Source organism: Chelonoidis abingdonii, chromosome 1 (genome assembly GCF_003597395.2).
Source record: "Chelonoidis abingdonii isolate Lonesome George chromosome 1, CheloAbing_2.0, whole genome shotgun sequence".
Lineage (NCBI taxonomy): Eukaryota > Metazoa > Chordata > Testudines > Testudinidae > Chelonoidis > Chelonoidis abingdonii.
Genome location: NC_133769.1, coordinates 161,531,256 through 161,551,599, shown reverse-complemented (window position 1 = coordinate 161,551,599; position 20,344 = coordinate 161,531,256). Strand labels below are relative to the sequence as shown.

General features: G+C 47.0%; 1 protein-coding gene across 3 annotated transcripts in view; it reads right to left on the bottom strand.

The window, feature by feature from the left end:
• LSAMP (limbic system associated membrane protein) overlaps nucleotides 1-20,344 on the bottom strand; it is a 1,403,745-nt gene that overhangs the window by 11,730 nt on the left and 1,371,671 nt on the right. For 2 of the 3 annotated variants that reach the window (XM_032776813.1, XM_032776812.2), the window contains one exon: nucleotides 17,076-17,111. The exons of the other annotated variant lie outside the window; for it this stretch is intronic. In XM_032776813.1, coding sequence (XP_032632704.1) covers nucleotides 17,076-17,111 — 36 coding nt within the window. The remainder of the gene's footprint in view (nucleotides 1-17,075; nucleotides 17,112-20,344) is intronic. 3 annotated transcript variants of the gene reach the window in all.

Sequence of the window (20,344 nt, the reverse complement as noted above, 5' to 3'; positions counted from 1 at the left end):
CTGTGCTGGCTTTCCAGGGTTAACAATCAAAACATTCAAAGCACCACCAATGTACTTCAGCCTGCTCTGCAGCATCCCTTTGCTATTCCAGTTTGGGGCTCCCCATACAATTCTGCCAATGCCCCTCACTTCTGCCCCACAGCGCCTCCCTCCCCGCTATTCCAGTGCTGGGCTCCCCACACAGCTCTGCCAATGCCCTTGATCCTGATCTGTAGCAGCTCGGGTTATTCCAAACATGGGCCGCGCCACAACAGAAATGACCAGCTGGTGTCAAAATTCATGACCTATTTTTGATGTGTATCACCAAACTCATGTCACTTGTGACTTAGAAACAACTTGTTCCCGTGCTTTCCCCCATGTATTTGTGAAGGGCCACTATGTCCTGTGGCCTGGTTTAGCTAAAGGCATGGCATGGCATGACAAAGCGAGACATTAGTCCTTTATGTTGCTGGGCCAGCTACGTTTCTTTGGGCCTAGCTTTTGACAAGACACTGTATAGAGTCTGTCCTTGACGCATTGCTCTTAGCAGCCCAATCACTGGAGAGAGTAACTGTCTGAGAAAGGCCTTTGCCCAGGTTGGGGAGTTTTCTGGCATCTACTCAGTTCTGCATAGGGAGGTGCTGGGATGCTGTGGTCTGTCGAGGAATGAGTTGAGTGAGAAGCTACAGATTCAGCTGATCTGAGGCCACCACATATTGAGCACCAAGCTACTGGGCTACAAGTCGCCACCCAGACACCATCTGAGTTAGTGAGTGGTCATGGGCTGAGACAATGAGAAAGTCAGATCAGCTGAGGGACTGGCTGACACATAAGCTATGCAATGACATATCTTTCTAAAAAATAGGCTCACGTGCCAGAATGGGCTAGATGCAGGAATCACAGCGTTAAATTCTCTGGCCTGTGTTACACAGGTGGTCAGACAAGATGATCCCAATGGTCCCTTCTGGCCATAAAAGGTAGGCATAGGTGACACTGTCACCAGGTGGAGCTCTGAAATGGCATTAGCTGTTTTCCAGCCAGCCAGTGACTGAATCCAGAAGGCAATCCCTGAAGTGTTACATTGGCCAATTATTGCACGCGGAAGGGGATCAGTGTCCATATGAGGAGTGAGGCCAGCAGAGGTAGGTATGGGAAGCTGGTGATGTCAACTCAGAGATGTGATGTCTCTGGAAAGGGGCAACACCAGCCCGCTGATATGTTGGTTACAGTACAGGGGTGGTGCCTGCTCAGCTCTGTGATAAGTACAGGCTGATGCTGGCTAAGAGTTCTGATGGGTATGGGCAGGGAGATGACGCCTGCTCACAGATGGGTTGATGTGATGGGAAAGGTATGAGAGCAACGCTCGCTAAGGGCTGGCTATGATATGAGGATGAGGAAAGAATAGGCATGTTATGGCTAGGGACTGTGATGAGTAGGAGAAGGGGCTGATGGGAGTTAGGGGGCTGATGGTATGGAAAGGAAGCTCTGGGATCTGATTAATATGAGATGGGGACAATGCTGGCTCAGGTGTGCGGGAGAGGTGTCAGAGAAGGCATGCTATGAACTCTGGGATGGGATAGTCATCAGTCAGTGGGACCGCTCCTCCTTTCTTCTCAGTGTGATTGCAATCCCCTGGCACTGTACACTGCCTTGACCACATCTTGGTGGATCCTGTGCATCTTTTCGGGGCGGGGGGGGCGGAGGGGTTGATTTTTTTTTTTAGTGCCGCCTTTCTCTAAGCCTTGGGGTGGTGGAAATGGGGACACCTTGGGATAGATTCCCCAAATCGCTTGGGCCAGGCCATTGGTGTTATATGCTGATCTACTTCATCCTATCTCAGCCACACATAATGCTCCCAGGGAAAACAGAGAGGGCAATATTAGCTAGAATTCTGGCATTCTCTTCCCCCGACCCACCAAATTCCCCCTCAGAGCTTAGCTAAATCCTGCCACGAAGTGGCAAAGCAGGGTTAAAAAATGGTTAATAGCAAGGGCGCTACACCACATTTCCCCACAAGGTGGCATCCGAAGGCAAAAATGAGGACAGACAGAGCTAACCTGTGCACAGCGCTGCAAACTGGAGACAAGCCCATGTGCAGATCTTATCCCAACATTTCGGGGATGATTGCATTTGGGGATCTGGATCAGATGCACCCAGAAATGTCCCCACTTCCTCCAAATGAGACAGCTGGGCACCAGGAGAGGAGCCCAGAGTCCACATGAAATGATTCCAGGAACTGGCCCAAGCAGACTTCTGCTATCTACCTACCTAGCAATCACTCCATCCCTCCCTCCCTAGTTCCCAGGTGATTGCTGTCTCACCCCCTCAATTGGGAAGCGGAAGTTAAATCCGGCCTGTTCCAACCAGCAGCTCTACATGTCATTATCATCTGTGGACTGTGGTCTAACTCTGCAATGGAAGACCTGGAGAGGAGTGGGACCTAACGTCCAACTTCACTGAGCTACTGACACTTCGTCGGCAACCCTGAAAAACCAGAATGTGCAGTTCAGATGCTTCTGGCCACACAGCCTTATGGATGTTCGAATGTTGTGACCTGAGGTGAATGTGGTGTTAGTCAGAAACCTCTCCATCCCACATCACCCCCTGCAACACGGACCCCAGTTCTTTCCTATAACTGGGATGGGGAACACAGAGCCCCAGTGGGGCCTGTAAGCAGAGTGGGGCCGTCTCTTGCCTTCTGGCGTATAGGCAGCAATTTGTAATTAGCAGGTCCATGCACAGAGACTAATCTATTGTCCCCAGGCCTTGGACTGACCTGCCACTCCACACAATCCCACTACTCACTCAATGGCTGCAGGATCTAGCCTGGGCTGAGAGTGAACCCCCCTCAAGGCCCTTCAACTGCACAGAGCACAGCACCCAAATGGCACAGACACCACAGATGGATCCCCAGGAACTGAACCTATGGTCACTCGTATCACACTACAGAGGAGTCCCTTCAACTGTACACACATAACAGATTCATTCCCAAAGGGCAATCACAGCCTCTCATCTGCAGAGGGGCTCGCTGTAGCCCCTCCCCACACCTTCTCATCTGTCCACTGGTAAAGCGACTCCCCGTGGCCTCACATGCCAGGTTCCCCGGGCTCAGTGATCTGAGGGAGCAAATATGGAGCTGAGACTTTCAAAACCTGAGTGTGATTCTCTTTTCATGTACATTGGTGTAAGTCAGCCAGGTGTCACTCCACTGAATTTAATGTCAAACCAGTGTGAGAGGAGAACTGGGCCTGATGACTCTTTTTTTGAGGAGAGAGGAGAGGAGAGATGTGTGTGTGTGTGTCTGTCTGTAGTTGAGAAATTGAGAGGAAAAAAATCTAGCAGGCCTGGGAGACTGTATTTCAGGGAGCACCAAAGATTTTTGTGACTCCAAAGCATCAGAGGCCAATTCTGTTTACAAAGAAATTCACTGATGCTTATCTCGCAAGTTCTCTTGGGCATGTCTTGGGACAGGAGTGGTTGCAGGGAAAGAACAAAACCATCCACTAAAGAAAAAGGAGCAGGGGCCGGACAAAAGCTGGGTCTCTGTCTCTTTCCTCCCCATCCTCTCCCGCCACAGCTGCGGGGGCCAGGTTTTTACACATGCCAGTTCCTCTGCAGGAAGTCATTTTTCTAGTCTGTTGACTCTCTTTGCCAGGGCTTCCGAAGATGAAATCTTTACTATCATGGAGGCTTAAAAGGGAGGAATACTCTTAATTCCATTTTCAAGGTCATACTTTGAAAGTTATTAATTTCTTTCTTCCAAGGCTCTGCACTCTACTTTGAGGCTTTAGGGATTAGCAGTTTCTACTTACTAGGGCTTGCTTGGTTGTGGGGTTTTTTTTTTCTTTCCAACCTGCCTTTGTGCTTTGGGGAAAAAAGACACAATTCACACACCACTCTGGTTGCAGCACTGTCTGCTAATACCTATGGACCTGCTGTTGCTGCTTATATTCCCTCGTGGGGAGGGTCTTATGATTAAATCTTGAGTTGGGGCATTGGGTGGGCCTCATGTCTACACAGTCAATGTGCTGGCTTTTCTGGAAGCAGCCAGGTCCTCTGCATGAGCTAGCGATGACCCCAATCTAGAGCCCATCCACAGTGGGTGAGCAACTGTTCATGATGTTCTAGAGATGGCCCATTTTCTCCTGGCTTGCTAGAGCCTGTCCATATTGCCATAGCTGCTGTAGAAGGGGACCGCTGTCCTAGCTAACAAAGCCTATGACTTGAAGACCAAATACGGTTCCAAGCCAGGTAGATGAGTTTCTCTCACAGCTAACCTATTTTTTTCCTGTAGATTTCAGGGTTTTACCACTGCTGAGAAAATCCCCTCTGCCCCTCTCCTCGTTCATTCTCCAAGCAACTAATGTTGCTTTATCAAGAACCTGGCATATTGCCTCTCCGAAATGCATTACTGAGCCCTTGATCCCTCCAGCTAAAGATCTGATTCTACAAGCAAAACAGCTGGGGACCATGTTACCCAGGTCACATCCCTGGGCCATTCCTGGGTTGGGTCTGAGTTCTCTCCTCCCCCCACCCCCAAGCTTCTAGGAGAGAATGAATCCCTTCCCTGTTCAGATTTCCAGCTGATTGCACATGTGTGCACCAGTGTGTCCCATCCCCTCAGCAGTCAGCCAGTGCTGAACACAGTCTGGCTTCTCAGTGCAGAGCAAACAGCCTGGATCCCACAGCACTGGGCATGCAGTGTCAGCTAAATAGATGCCCAGTCTGTGTTTACCCCACCACCCATCTCCATGCATAGCTGCACTAGGCATCAAATTAAATGCTTTGGTGTGCCAGGTTTTCATGGGCATGAATTGTGTGCATGTGTCCAGGGGGTGGAGGACGGGGGGTAGGGGCATGGAGACAGGGTAGGGGATAGGTGTAGGGAGTGAGGTATAGTAGCTGGAAGGTCGTGGGGCAGGAGAGCGGGCAGAGATGGGACTTAAGGGGAGAGAGAGAGTGGGAAACAGAGTGGGGCAGAATGAGAAGCTGGGAAGTGGGGGCGGGGAGTAGCCTTAGTGACAGGGGTACTGAGTGAGATGGAGGCCGGCGTACAGAGAGCTAGAAAGGAAGTGATGAAGGATATGTCTGCACTTTGATCGGGGGCTGATTCCCGGCTTGAGGAGACACATCTGCACTAGCTATGACCAAGCTAGAATGCTAAAAATAGCCATCACACCACAAACAGTGGGAGAGGCTAGCTACCCCAAGTACAATCCCGTCCATGATGCTAGGTACATGTTTGGGGTATCTCCTTCTGCAACTTGCGCTGCCATGGTGACATGTTTAGCATGCTAGCTGGATCAGAACCAGCATGGGTATGTCTCCTTGAGCTGAGATTTACACCTCCGGGTCTTGTGTAGCTGTGCGCAGAGGCAGATAGGGAGAGCAGCCAGAGAAAGAAAATTGAACATGAATGAAAGAAGTCTGAAGGGAGATAGAAGAGGACAAGAGGTTGCCACAGAGAGATGTAGAGAAGGAAAAAAGGAGAGTGGGACAAAGGTTAATAGAACAGGACAGAAGGATAGCAGGGAGAGGACAGACTGACAGAAAACTGATCTGTTTTTCCCTATGGTGAAGGCTTCTTTTGTGCCTTGCTCTCCCCTGGGCTGGGGTCTGGCCACCTGACATGCCAAAGCCACTGTTTTGTGAACAGGCCTTTGTTAGTGTCTCTGTGAGCACGTGCGTGTAGCAATGTGCATGCTGTAGATGGCATATGAGCTGGTTAGTGTCTATGTGCCGGCACTTGTAGGAGTAGGTGCGCATCTGCTTTTCGTGTTGTGTGATCAGGGTTGGATGTAAAGTGTGCGTATGGATAGTGGGATGTCTCCGCTATGTTCACAGCTATCTGTTTACCTTGGGGCCTGACCCTCAGTCACACTAAGGCCCCTTTACTTTGCTCTTGTTGGCAGAAATGGCCTGCAGAGAATGCCCTCTGATGTAGCGCTGACACAGGGATTCTACTTGGGTGCTGCTCCCCTTTCCCTGAGGCTGCTCCAACTTATACCAAGGGCCAGGTAAGGCCCTGCACAGTCCCTGGATGGGGCGGGGGCTAGATTCTGTGCTATGCCTCTCAGGAACCGCAGACCAGAAGGTGCAGCCCAGAAGGAGGGGGGCAAAGGTAGCTTTAAGCCAGCTCTGCATCTCTTGGACTCTCGGTCTGGCTGGGGCCAAACCAGTCTCCGACAAATATTAGTGGCTTTGGGGGCTGCTCTAACTTATGGCAGCCTCCTTGTGACTGTCATTGGGCTTTTCCCCAGCTCAGAAGCCTTCCTGCCTCCTGCATGCCCCCATGCCATGGACTGCAAGAGGAGAAGAGCAGTGCTGGGTATATCAGACCTAACCTGCTTCTGGGGAAGCCTCCCCCTAGCCACTGTGGCCCCTTTTTGGCCCCTGCATGTTACTGAAGCAGAATCTGGCCTGGAGCTCAAAACTCCATTTGTCCACCCCACCTCCATCTCTACCCCAGGAGGCAGGAACGGAGTAACTGAGAATGAGGCCCTAGACATGGAGGTGAGGTGTGTGTGCGTGAGAGAGAGAGAATAACTAATGATATGGATGTCATGTGAGTTATGTGAACACAACCCTGTATGTTTTCATGTTTGAGTTGGCGTGGGTGTGGATGAATTATAACTCCCACGTGAGTCAGTTTGTATGTCTCCCTGTGTGAGTAGATAGGTGTGTCCTATAGCTGTTGGGTGAGTGTGTGTGTGTAAATACGGGTATGAGAGTGGCTCTGTGTGCACTCTAGAGCTCAAATGCTGGCATCTTCTAAAGACCCTGTAATAAACAGATAGTTAAGGGTTAATGTCTCTTTTACCTGTAAAGGGTTAAGAACAGGGAACAACACCTGACCAGAGGACCAATCAGGAAACAAGATTTTTCAAATCTCAAGGGAGGGAAGTTTTGGGTGTGTGTTCTTTGTCTCGTCTCTGTTGCTCTCTAGTCTCTGAGGGGATCACTCTATCTCCAGGCTTTCTAATCTTCTATTTCCAAGTTGTGAGTAACAAAGGTAGAAAGACAATAGGATTGTTGGATTTTTTTAGTTGGGGGCTCAAGGAGATTGAGTCTGCTGCTCACCAGGGAATTGGTGGGAGGAATTGAAAGAAGGTGATCTCCAGGTTATCCAGGAAGGAAGTAACGAGGAGAACAAGGGGAGGGGGTTGTTTCCCTTTGTTTGAGACTCAGGGCATCTGAGTCTTGGGGTCCCCCAGGGAAGGTTTGGGGAGACCAGAGTGAGCCAGGCACTGGAATTCCTGGCTGGTGGCAGCGCTATCAGATCTTCAGCTGGTTAATTAAGCTTGGAGGTTTCATGCTAGCATCTCATTTTCTGACTTTAAGGTCAGATCTGAGTAGGAAAGCTATGAACATGTGGAAGCGGTGGGATAAAGTAAGAATCCAGAAGCCATAGGATATTATATTTTTCTTTTTCTCTGCTAGGGGCTTTTAAGCAGAGAGAAAGGGTTTGGTTTGAAAGGAGCCAGAGAAATAATTTTTTTCTCTCTGTTTCTCTCGTTTGCTCAGTTTGGCTCATATTAAAGCAAGGAACCATTAAGGTTTGACAAAGGGTCTCTTTGTTAAACAATAGAACTCTGACTGTGAGTCAAGTACCCCAGCAGAACACACATGCAAATAAAGTGGTTTTTTGTTTAATTTACATTTGAAAGATTAGCTAGACGAAGAAAAAAAAAGGGGCACTGTTGCTAGGCAAACCCCAGGAACAACAGAGAGCCAGAGTTCAGACAATAACCACCAGAGGGCACCCCAACAAAGAAAGCAGGAACCATGAGTTCCAAGGAAAGCCTGAAACAGGAACAAGCATGGCAACAAGCCATAGACAAGAAAATGAACACAGAAGACAGATAGAACTAATTAAGGCAAACTAGCAAGGAAGAGCAGCCCACCAAAAAAATCCAACAAGTTTTAAAAGAAAGCTTTAATAAAAAGAAGAAAAGACATAAATGGTCTCTGTATCAAGGTGACAATATACAGGGTTATTGACTTAAAAGAAAAAAAATGAATAAACAGCCTTATCCAAAAAGAAATACATTTAAAACATTCCAGCAACTACACACATGTTAAATACAAAAAACAATATAAGCCTATTGTCTTTCTACCTTTACTCACATTGAATAGAAGATTAGAAAGCTGGAGATAGAGTGATTCCCTCAGAGACTAGAGAGCAACAGAGACGAGACAAAGAACACACACCCAAAACTTCCCTCCCTTGAGATTTGAAAAATCTTGTTTCCTGATTGGTCCTCTGGTCAGGTGTTGTTCCCTGTTCTTAACCCTTTACAGGTAAAAGAGACATTAACCCTTAACTATCTGTTTATGACAGGGGCTTTAGAAGATGCCAGCATTTGAGCTCTAGAGTGCACACAGAGCCACTCTCATACCCGTATTTACACACACACACTCACCCAACCCTGTTCTTAACCCTTTACTGGTAAAAGAGACATTAACCCTTATCTATCTGTTTATGACAGCCCCTTATTGGTATTCCAGCGGTGCAAAGTGGTCTTAAAGCTACCCGAAACAGCCCTTGTTTGGGGGAATGCTTGAGTGGATCTCAGCTAGCTATGGTGGCTTTCTGCTAGCCTAGCCCAGCCCCCCGGTGGAGCAGGTTGTGTACTTGTGATCCCTGACGGGACACAACCCCTATAGAACTGTTATAACCCATTACAGCTTAGAGCAACCCTGAGGATATTCTGAGTTTCACAGGGGGTAGGGTGCCTTTTAGGTGTTCCTCAGCACCTGAGGAACAAGCCCTAGGTGGTGTGTGCATTGAATAAGCCTACACGTGTATCTCCATGTGAGCAAGTAGGTGTGTCCACTATAGGTGTTGGAAAAGTTGGTTTGTGTGAGTATGTGTGTTTGTGTCAACTCCCACAACACCTACCGTATATGATGCCTGACTGGGACTGAACAAAGCTGCACTGGTTATGTCGCATCCTCTTCAACGCAGGAACCACTTGCAATGATTCCCTGCCTGCTCCCTGCTCCCGCTGCCACCCTGACATAGCCATTCCCAGAAGTGTGAAGGGCAGACTAAGCCCTATTTCCCCTTGTTCTCCTTCCAAACAGACCCTCCCTCTTTTGTTAGGTCCTTTGATGGGCACAGCAATTCCTGTGTGCGCGCCAGGAGGACTCTGCTTTTCCGCAAGTCTGATTTGTTTGCAAAAAGATTCTTTTTTTTTCCCCTGGTTGTTTTTGTTTTCTGAGAGAGCGCTGAGACAGCTGTATTAATCATGTAAGCCCAGCCATGTGTAATGTGCTTTATCAACCACAGCGCAAGCACTGAATGGCAACCAGTTCACGAATAGGCTCAGTGCAGTGCCTGAGCCTAGAAGATAAACCCGACGCTTCCCAAACTGGGTTAGTGACTGGAGAGGCTGTTCGCTCAGGACAATAACCAGATGGGAGGCCAATTTGTTAGGCAAATTCCTTAGTGGTTTGGAAAGTGGAAATGGGGAAGGAGAGTGAGGATGGGGAAGGGTAGCAACAGTTCTATTCGAGGATTAAAAAAAGAAGTGATGTCTGTTCTCTCCCCACTCTACTTTAATTTCAGTGCAGCTTTTCACAACAGGTCTCTGCTACTGGGAAGGCAACTGAAAAAGGACGGGGAGAGAGAGTGGGAGAGAGCAGGGTCTTTATGTGTATTTGTCATAACCCTGATATAAGATTTATATTCCCCCACCACACTTCTCCAAATAAAAAGCTTAGGGAAATGGTTTAAGAGACAATATTGTTATTCCCTGAATGCTCACATGGAGGCATCAGAAGCTGGTTTAAAATCATACCAAGCTGTGTGTTTCACAGCTGGATCTGTAGTCCTGCCAAGCTCTGGATTGTTTGGGTCTGGAGGGGTATATTGTGCCTGAGTGCTGGTCTAAACTGAACCTATCCACACTACAGGTCAAACTCTGTTATCAGCAATCACACCTGGCAATGTATTACCTGAATTGATTATCCTAGGGGTGGGGGTGATTTCTAATCCATTCAATGAAGATGGGGATTTTTCCAATATTCTGACCCAGACCCCCCTCTAAGGCACTAAGGCATGAATACATTTTGCAGCTATGCTCTGTGTGCAGCAAACAGTGCTACAACCAGGTTAGGCTCTAACTGGGGCTAAAAAGGGCTTTGAGTGTGTGTGCCACTCCACAGTGAGGGCAAAGGTTGAACTGAAGAGCATTTCCCTAGTCCTAGCTCTCAGCCTCCTCCTCCCTCTCACTCAGCTCATCGGATTCTCCGCAGCACTGCAGCTGGAGAGGGTTATGCAAATATATGCAATCCAGGGCTCATTTTGGAATAAATCAATCTAAATTAAAATTAATGAACAAAAAGTACAGAAACAGAGCAAGCAATAAAACTATTTCTCTCTCTCTCTCTTTTGGGGAGGGGAGGGAGGAAGCTGATTTTTTTTTATGGGGAACAGAGGTTTTTTGAGCAGTCTTGACAAATGTTAGCCCAAACTAATATTAATTGTTATAATATTAATACTAAGACTTGGAGTTGCTCTAGCCCCCAATCCAAGGTGCTGTTTCTAGACTTGAATTAATTCTCTCCCCTCCCTCTGAGGTCAGTATTATTATCCCCATTTTACACACGGGGAAAGTGAGGATGAGACAGGACATGCAACTTGCCCAAGGTCATATAAATCATAGATTCACAGGTGTTAAGGCCAGATGGGACCATTGTCAGGGCCGGCTCCAGGCCCCAGTGTGCCAAGCGCATGCTTGGGGCAGTATGCCACTGGGGGCGCTCTGCTAGTTGCTGGGAGGGCGGCAGGCGGCTCAGGTGGACCTCCCACAGGTGTGCCTGCAGGAGGTCCACCGAAGCCGCGGGACCCTCCACAGGGACTCCTGCGGGAGGTCCACCGGAGCCGCGGGACCGGCGAGCAGCAGAACGCCCCCCCCGTGGCGTGCCGCCGTGCTTGGGGGCAGCGAAATGGCTAGAGCCAGCCCTGACCATTGCGATCATCAAGTCTGACCTCCTGCATAACGCAGACACAAGACTTCCCCGAATTAATTCCTATTCAGCATAGAATGTATCTTTTAGTGCAACTTCCAATTTGCAGTAAACATTGCCAGCGATGGAGAATGCCCCATACCCATTCGTCAGTTGCTCCAGTGGTTAATTACCCTCACTGTTAAATATGTGCATCTTATTCCCAGTTTGAATTTGTCTAGCTTCATCTTTCACAATGATGTGTCTGTTCGTGGTAGATCAGGAACAGAATCCAGGTGTCCCGATGGCCTGACTTGTGCTGTAGTCACCTCTGCTCCTTTCTGCGTCATTGGCCAGATTTTCAAAAGAGCTCAGCATCCCACATGATCATGCCCTTACGTGCCATAGGGTATGTCTTCACCACAGAGTTAGATTAGGTGACTGGCATAGGGGTCTGAGACCAGAGCTAGCCTAGCCCAGTTTGAGCATCCACACTGCAAAGCCATACCTAAACCACAACCATGTTGCTGCACCATACACTGGTGCTGTACTGACCAAATTGGAGCTGGGCTTGTTTGAAAACCTGGCTCAATAACAACGAATGGAAGCCTTTTGAGTTATTGAGCCCTACTTTCTGCTTAAGGTGGCAGGTTTTATACAAGTGAGCTTCTGCTGAGATGCAGATAACTGAAGCCAACCAGCAATCCAGTTAAGTGACAGAGGTGCACCCTGGTCATACACAAATATATCATTATATACGGATAAGTCCAACCTGAATTGTGAACCCCAACACCTCGTGACCTTTGGGAAAGTTCTGATCCAGAGATGGATCAAAATGTTGCATCTCATGCTTGTCATATCTTTTAATTATTTCTATTTCCTGGCTGCTCCGGTGTCAGGAACAGAGATCAAAACAAGCATTTAGGTCTGTTTGTGCTATGAGCAGGGCCGGCTTTAGGCCTATTCCACCAATTCCCCTGAATTGGCCCTCATGCCTAAGAGGGCCCCACACCCAGTGAGAATCCCTTCCCTGGCTAGAGGCGCCTTTTTAATTTTTACCTACCTGGTGGTGCTTTGGGTCTTCAGCGGCACTGTGGCAGCGGGTCCTTCGCTCGCTCCAGGTCTTCGGCGGCGGGTCCTTCAGTGCTGCCAAAGACCTAGAGCGAGTGAAGAACCTGCCGCCGAAGTGTCGCCAAAGACTCGGAGCACCGCCCGGTGAGTACAAGCCCCACGTGCTTTTTCTACATGTGTGGTTTTTTTGTTTTTTTTTTAGTCATCCCTGCCGGGCCCCCGTTGAAACTGTTTGAATTGGGCCCTGTGCTTCCTAAAGCCGGCCCTGGCTATGAGTTCTGAACCATGCTAAAGAATTAACATGTTTTAAAAGCAATGTATGTGATTTGGGATTTCACTCTTCCTTCCTTTGAGCCCTGCTAGGGAAGTGAGTTCAAATCCTAAAGAATGGCTGGGGATGGGGAGGGACCTTGAACATAGTTTAAACTGGTTTCATTATGGGGACCAAATAATGAGTGTAAAGATCAAATTCAGACCTGGTGTTAGCAGAATTTGGCCCTAAGAACACTGTGGTGCCTGCCAAGCAATTCCCTCTTCTTGGGCATGAACGGGGGGCATGGCAGGGCCTGACCCCCTTGCAAGCACCCAAGGACTTAACAAAGGATTTTTTATTGTCTTACTGGGACTGGCTGGATCAAGGGAAGGCAGTTCTGACTGCTCAGCAGGCAAGCCCTGTACCATGTTGGATCCTCAGAATCTGTGCTGCTCAAAAGGTCCTATTTCCCCATGGTTTTCTCCTGTAGAGACATCCTGTTTAAAACCAGCCAGACCACCCAGTTTTTGCCAAATGCAGAGTCACTGTCCATGAGAAAAGTGTTCACTCGCTGGAATTGCTTTGGTGCTAAGGCCCATGTGTTGGAGGGAGTGTGCTGGGAGAGAACAGGTGACCACATTAACAGGAGAAGTCTCTGTGCTTCCCAGAAGGGAGCCCAATCCCTGGGCAGGAGGGAGAAGAATGGGAGGCCGTTAAAGAGAAAGCTGCTCTTTGGGCCTCTTAGGAAGCTCCAACCTCTGGTCATTAGACTCAAATGAACAGCTCTCTTCTCCCTCCCTCCCACTCCGGTCAAGGCATTAGTAACAATACAAGCTACAAGGACTACAGCTAAAAAGAGACTAGCTACAATCTACAGTCCATCCAGGGTCATTCTCCAATCTGCGTCTGTTTGGTGGAAAGACAGGCCTGTCCCCGACCAGTCACCTCACCACTATTTTTATCCTGTTGATGAGCAACGGAACTGGATTTTGTTTGATGTGGCCCAACTGAGTGGCTTCTGCACTTGATTCCTTCTCGTGTTAAAATACGCAGCCCAGGACAGCGCCACTCACTGTCCTGACACTTGGCAAGCTCTGGCAGAGATCCCAGGGCAGGCACGGTGAAGGAGATGGGGCTGATCTGTAATCATTTGTGAATACTCTAGGTGACCTGGTTGGTGGGATAGTTACTCTATGGCTCTCTCGGGGTTACTGGAATGTTTACTGTATTCATGTGTTGGTTCAATTTAATAGCAGGACTGTTAGGAAAGTGGCAGGAAGGTAACACAATGACTCCAGATAAGCAACCTCTCAGTAAACAAGGAGGGCACAGAAGGGATAATGCTTGAGCTGTTTTCTGGGAAAATGCAAGGTATAGGCTCCAGTCAAGACTGCTTTTGCCACAGCTGGCTGCCAAAAGATCAAAGGAAAGCTAAAGAGTTTAAAAGTCCAGAGATAAGTCCAGGGATGAGGTAGCTGTCCAAGAGCTGCTTATGGAGAACAGATTGACACTGAGACAGATGCCGCTGGAGGTTCTGAAGAAGCAAAATGTACCTGGCCCACTACTATAGGGTGGTGGGGTTTAGGAGTAAGACTGTTAAGATTGGGTTGACAAAGCTGTCTGGTCACCTCTATGAAACACTGTTCTTGACCTCCCAAAGGGAAGAACTGCAGGGGCCAAATCCAGTGGGACCTGTAAGTAATCATGGCTGGTACACAGGGTTATTACAGCCCAGAGCCCAATATAAGAGTGGGAGTTTCATGGGAATCCCCCCTGAAAGAGGTGAACACACAAGACCCTTGAGGAGTGCAGTCAGAGAGACCAGAAGAGGGGCAAAAGTGCAGCCAGACCTGTGACTATGGCAGACAGCACAGAACAAAACATCCTTAGAACTTAACAGAGATCGCACTAGCCTTATCCTCGGAAGGGGAGGGGCCTGCTTGAAAACTTTCTTCCACGAAAGAACTCTGAGCTCTTTTGAAAATCTGGCTCTATTGATGCAGTGATACAACAGCCAGATGCAGTGACATCACAGCACAAATAGAGCAATGTTACAAAACGATGATGTGACATCAGCCCAGATGACATTTCAGGCACTTTGGATGCCTTGCCTCAACAATCAGGATGGCTAGAAATTTTAGCATGGGATTTGGTGCCATAATGGTGGTCACAGGCCCCATTTTTAACAGCTGAAATAAGGACCAGATGGGTTTCACTAATGCTCTAGGAAAGTCTTTCTCATCAAATTCAAGCCCCGTGTATTGTTAAATAGCTCCCTTTGAAATCTCTGACCTCTTTTAAACAGCAGCTAGCAGATAATAACTATACTTAGAATGTACACAGCCCTTTCTATGTCAACGCACCTCCCCAATTAATTCACTAATTAATTAATCGTCAGAAATCCCAGGAGGCAGGAAAGTGTCAGCTATACTTTATAGATAGGGAAACTGGGGTACAAAGAGGGGACGTGACATGACTTAGGTCACAGAGGAGATTGATGGCAAAGAAAACGGAACCCATAAACCTATATAGTGATGGGGTCCCTGTCATGCAAGGAAACTTTTTTGCCTGGTGTTTCTCTAAAGGTGAACTGCAAAGGACAAGCGAAGACTGATTTAAGCACCAATGTCTGTGCTGAATGCCCACATGAAAGAAGCAGCTGGGAGCTTTCAGCAAAAGAAATGAGGTGCAGAGTATTAAAATTATATTTTCCTTCTGTGAAATCCTCTTAGCACTTCCTGGTTCACTGAAGATATCGCAGAATGCAACAAATTCCTAAAGACTCACTGCAACTGTGATGTCACAGTGTGATGTCCACTGAGACATTATTACTGAGACAGGAAGCAGCAAGAAAATATCAAAGGCAGTGGCGAAGAATTTTCATAGGTTGATTAAACCTGTGCTGGATGGCACAGCTAGCGTGGTTAGAACTTGGACGGAGCATTTGGCATAGAAATCTTGCCTTAGCTCAGCTGTAATTTTTAGCATTTGCCTTAATGGGCCACTAATGCACGATAGGAGACAATACAGTTGGAAGAAAAATTAGCAAAACCTTTGTCTGTCTGTGGAATTTAAAAAAAAAAGACAAAAATGTCTTTTCAATTTGGACAGAAATATTTGCCATTAAAAACCCCACATCTTAAAAAATTAAAAGAACCAAAATCTTAAACAGCCATTGTGACTATAATATCTGAGCCCATGTTTCATTTACAGTGTGTTCAATAATTGCATTTAATTGGATTTATTTTTCCATGTTAGATTCCCAATGGCCTGCTTTATTTCTTTTCCCAGCTTCTTCAGTTATTTGCAAATCACTCCCTGGGATTTAATTTTAATGGTGGCTTGATTTCAATTTTTCTTTTTTTGGGGTACTTTTCGTTAATTGTATTTGCAAATTTGCCTTTAAATATAATAAGTGTAGCCCCATCCTGGCCCTGAAGAAGTTGTCTGCAGCAGAGCTTGGTTTGAAACTGTGGGGTGGTTAAGTGAAGCTGACGTGAAACTCTCACCATCCATTGCTCACTTCCTCTAAAGAAATACAGGTGTTCCCTCTGGGCACACTGAATTGCTTTCCAAAAGAAAATGGACTCCTAATAATCCTTTGCATTTGACCTTATAGTGCTCCAGCAACATGAACTAGTTAGTCCTCATGACAGCCCTGAGAATTTAGTAAGTATCAATATCTCCATCGTAGAGCTGGGGAAACTGAGGTATGGTGGGGCATAGGCAGCACTTAATTTGTAATGAAAGAGGTGCCAGGGCTCAAGAAATTTTTTTTGCATTCATAACTGATGCAGCAAGCGCAGAGATGCTGGGGCTATGAACTGCCAAGCCCAGAGGTGCCGGGCTCAGCCCTGGCAAGCCCTGGCACAAATTAAGCACTTTAGGCCAGAGTTTTCAAAGTGACTAGTGATTTTGGGTGCCTCCATTTTTGGGTGTCCAATTCGAAACACCTCACAAGGGCCTGATTTCAGAAAGGACTGAGCACACATCCTCTGAAAATCAGGCCCCTCTCAATTGGGACATCTAATAATGGAGACACGGCCATACTGATTTGACCAAAACAAGTGTGAGGCAGATCTGGGAATAATATCCAGGTCTCCTGATTCCTTGCCCTGTGTTCACGCTCGCTCCTTGTGAACTGAGTCAAATCAGAGGTGCCTCATATCTGCTTTAATGACTGCACTATGCTTCTTTTCACAGTTAGTGCCCCAACTACCCTACCATGCCAACAGCAAAAGACATTTTCACTGGGACAGATGAATCACAAAAAGTGAGGTGGTTTGTTAGGAATCAGAACTCAAAAGCTTGGATGCTTCTCTGGACATTCCATACCCTGAGATGGCAATCTGAGAGTAGCAGTTTTATAGCTTTTTCCCCTCTTACAGGATTTCAAGATGCTTCTGCTTCTGGTCAGACTGGGAGCACCAAGAGATGAACCTCTTTTTGAGTTACTGTGGCACATATGCTTCTGGTTGGAATGTATACAATAATTAGAAATGGGCCTGATGACAAACGGAACACTGGGAACATTTGGATCTGGATCCAAACACAACAGCTCAGGCTCATCTCTACAAAAGGTGGGAAGAAAAGAAGTTGAGCAAAGTCACTTGAACCTAAGGTTTGAATTCAGTCTGAGATTCTGGCAACAGTTATTTTTTGGGGGGGAGGAGGGAAGGGGCAACTGGGATGCAAAGCAAAAGGGGACATCCTTATTTTCCTGTCATTCTGCTCTGCCCACCCTCGGCTTTTAGCATTTGTTGAGATGATGGAGAATGACCCGGCTAGAGAGATACTTTGACATAAAGCATATACTGACCTGGAAAAAGGTTGGGGAGTGTGGGTAAAACTCGCTCTAAGGGGGGAAAAACAACAATAAGCAACATGCAGGAGAAAAGGAAATGCCACTTTCCACACCCAGAAAGCAGCCGTTACAAACCTGACAGCTCCCCCATCCTGCAATTGGATTGACTAAGACGGTTTCACATACAGAGCATTATGCTACCAACACATCACAGTACATGTTTCCATGGATTGGGATTGGGAGTTGAGAAGAAACCATCTCAATGGTACACAGAACTGAATAATCAATGTCCATACAGCAGGAGGAATAAAAGACCTGCAGTGATGCTATTTGTCATGGATGGGTCACATGGCCTCTTCCTGCTTCCAAATGCCACTGAGTCACCAGACCGTGAACCACCTTAGCGGCATTTCCCGCTTGGACCTAGTCTTTGGCAGAGAAGTGAATTGTTCAGGTAGGCATGCCAGGTCATCTACGTGGATTTATTGCCTCCACAGAACCTCTCTTAATGGACACCCCCACAGGGACCTGAGCACATGGTCATTCACCATGCTGCAACCTAATTGGTCACACATTCTTAAGTGCCCTCACCTCCCCATGGTGCAATATTTGGGGAAAAGTTTTCACATTCCCATCAACATCTCGTTGTTTATACAGCCTGCTGGGCTGGGGGATTTAGGTATAGATTTTGAAGATTCATCTTCGGTACATTGTTACGTCATGACACTGCTGCTGCTGGCACCATGCTTTGCACTTCAATAGCACTCTCCTTTCCAGGATCTCAAAGCACTTAAGACAGACGTTAAAGAATTGAGACTCACATACCCATTCTGAGGTTGCAGATTATCCCCACTTTACAGATTGTGCCCAGATGCATTGAGAGGGGAAATGATTTACCCACGGTCACACAATGAATCAGTGACATAGCCAGGAACAGAACTGGACCCTGCCGGACACATGTTCTGACCAGTAGACCATTCTCCCTCCATTATATTGAATGGAATTGTTCCGGCCAATTCTGATTGCTCGATGGTATGTGTCACCCAAATGGTGAATATGAGGACTGAACCAGCTAGAGGAGTTCCCAGTCCCCCCTGATGCCAGGCGTGTGGCTGGGGGCATATGAATGTGTGAACATACCGTAGATCCTGATAGAGTTGAGAAGCAGCAGCTCCTCTAGATGAGCTAATAGACACTGTGTCTGTCTGACTGAGCTGCACTAAGATCTGTGTCTGTCTGTCTGTGGGAGCTGCACTAAGATCATCGCTGATGGAAGTTGTATTTGTCAGGTTATACAGGTAGTCAACCATTATTTACTTCTAAGCTGAACTTCAGCTATTCAGAGATGGGTGCTCTTTCTAAAACACCCTGTGCTCATATAAACTGGTCTCTGAATAGCTGAAGGTTCTCCAAGCCAATCAGGATGTAGCAGGTCAGTTACATCCCAGTGAAAATGAAAGATCTCCTGCATTAACAGTCCCAGCAGAAGTGTCTGAATCCACAGCAGGAATTGGGGAGATTGTCTCTTGTTTGGAAAAAAAACAGCTAGGCTGGGTCTCTGTTTACGTAGCAACAGGGGATTCTTGTTTTGTGAAAACAGGTTATTGTGCTGACATGATTTCCATGTTATTTAGTTAGTTAAATAATAACTCAGACCCGTTTCCTTCCTGTCCTGTGGATGGCAAGAGATTGCACATTGCAAGCAGTTAGAGTGCAATAGCCTCATTATCACACTCTTTTCTATTAAATGACTAGATCTCCATTCCCTTTGCCTGCTGAGCCTTTCTACTCCACCAAAGGTGTAATAGCTGCATCTCAGCCTCACCCACTCCATTATCACCATAAGAACTCTACCTCAGCACATTATTCTCCCTGCTTTTGCAGCTCCAGATACAATGCAGGGTTTTCAGGGAGGTTGTTGGGTGAAGTGCATGGTATTAACTGTGCTATTCAGTTAAAAGGATACATCCCAAACTCCATCTGCTAGAAGAGCACCACTGATCATTTGAAACTAATGCGCGCATCAAATAAGGTACGGGCTAGCAGGTGAGGTAAGATACGCACATGTGAATGTGTGTGTGTGTGTGTGTGTGTGTGTGAACCTGTGTACGTCCATGCATAAAACTGGGGCACTGACAGATAATGGCATTTTGGAAACATGCTCTGATTCTTCTAAGAAATGTGCTCATAGCTGGAAATCTGCTGTGTCTGATTAACATGATAACCTATACCTGAAATTTCTTGGGGATTCTGTGGTGAGGACCTGCCTTCTGCTGCTTCTAACTGAAACATGCCTTGCCAGCTGCCTCTCCTTCTCCAGATCTACTCATTCAAGGGTACAAACAGGAGAGGGGACAGGACCACTGTGGTGACTGTCCCACTGTAAATCAGACCATACAACCAGCAGGAGAGCAAGGTGCTGCCAGTGCCTATGGATTCCTGCTTTATCCCCAGCAGCGGGCTAGACCTTAAGAAGGTGCAGATTATGATTTGCACCAGCTGAGGGTCTAGTCCAGGGTGTGAGGGGACAACTTCCATTTTGTTTCCATAATGCCTTGGAATGTCTTTGAAAGAATGATGTGCATGCATATATATGTGTGCAAACCTGTGTGTATGCGTGTGCTTGTGTATACTGGTGAGTATACCTGTGTGTGTATGTGTGCCTACATACCTTGATGTGTGTTCAGGTGTGGATACACATTCTGTGTATGTATGCCTGTGTGTGCCTATAGCATGGACTTAGCTATAATTATGGTCTTGCTCAGACACTTCCCCAAAGCACTCTGTTAAGTCAGGAGATGGAAGGAAAACAAAATCTTTCCTTCACAGTGTATATAGGAAAAATGTTTCTGACACTGATTCTCCATCACCAGATTCTGTGATGATACCACTTGTACCTCTCTGATCATTTTCACAGAAATCCTTTCTATCCCAGACACAGAGGAACAGGATCTGTTTTTTCCTTTTCTTGGAGTTCATCACATTCTTTGCTGTAAACTCAGTCTCCTTTTTCTCCCTCTTGGCTCTTGTTTCATTTCATGGGATAAATCCTTCTGTCTCTGAAAGGCTCCAGGAGTAAGGGGCATAAATCTCTCTGTCCATAGCAGACAATGATGCTTTCAGGACCCTTGTACCAGGTCACTCTCTATCTATTCATCTCTTTTTTTTAATGTAGCATCTCTCATTACAGTACCTAAATCTAAGGAACTCAGCACTCTCTGACTTTTTTATGGTACCTGGTATTTCCTGGAACATCTCCCTCTTTTCCCTCTCACTAGACTGTA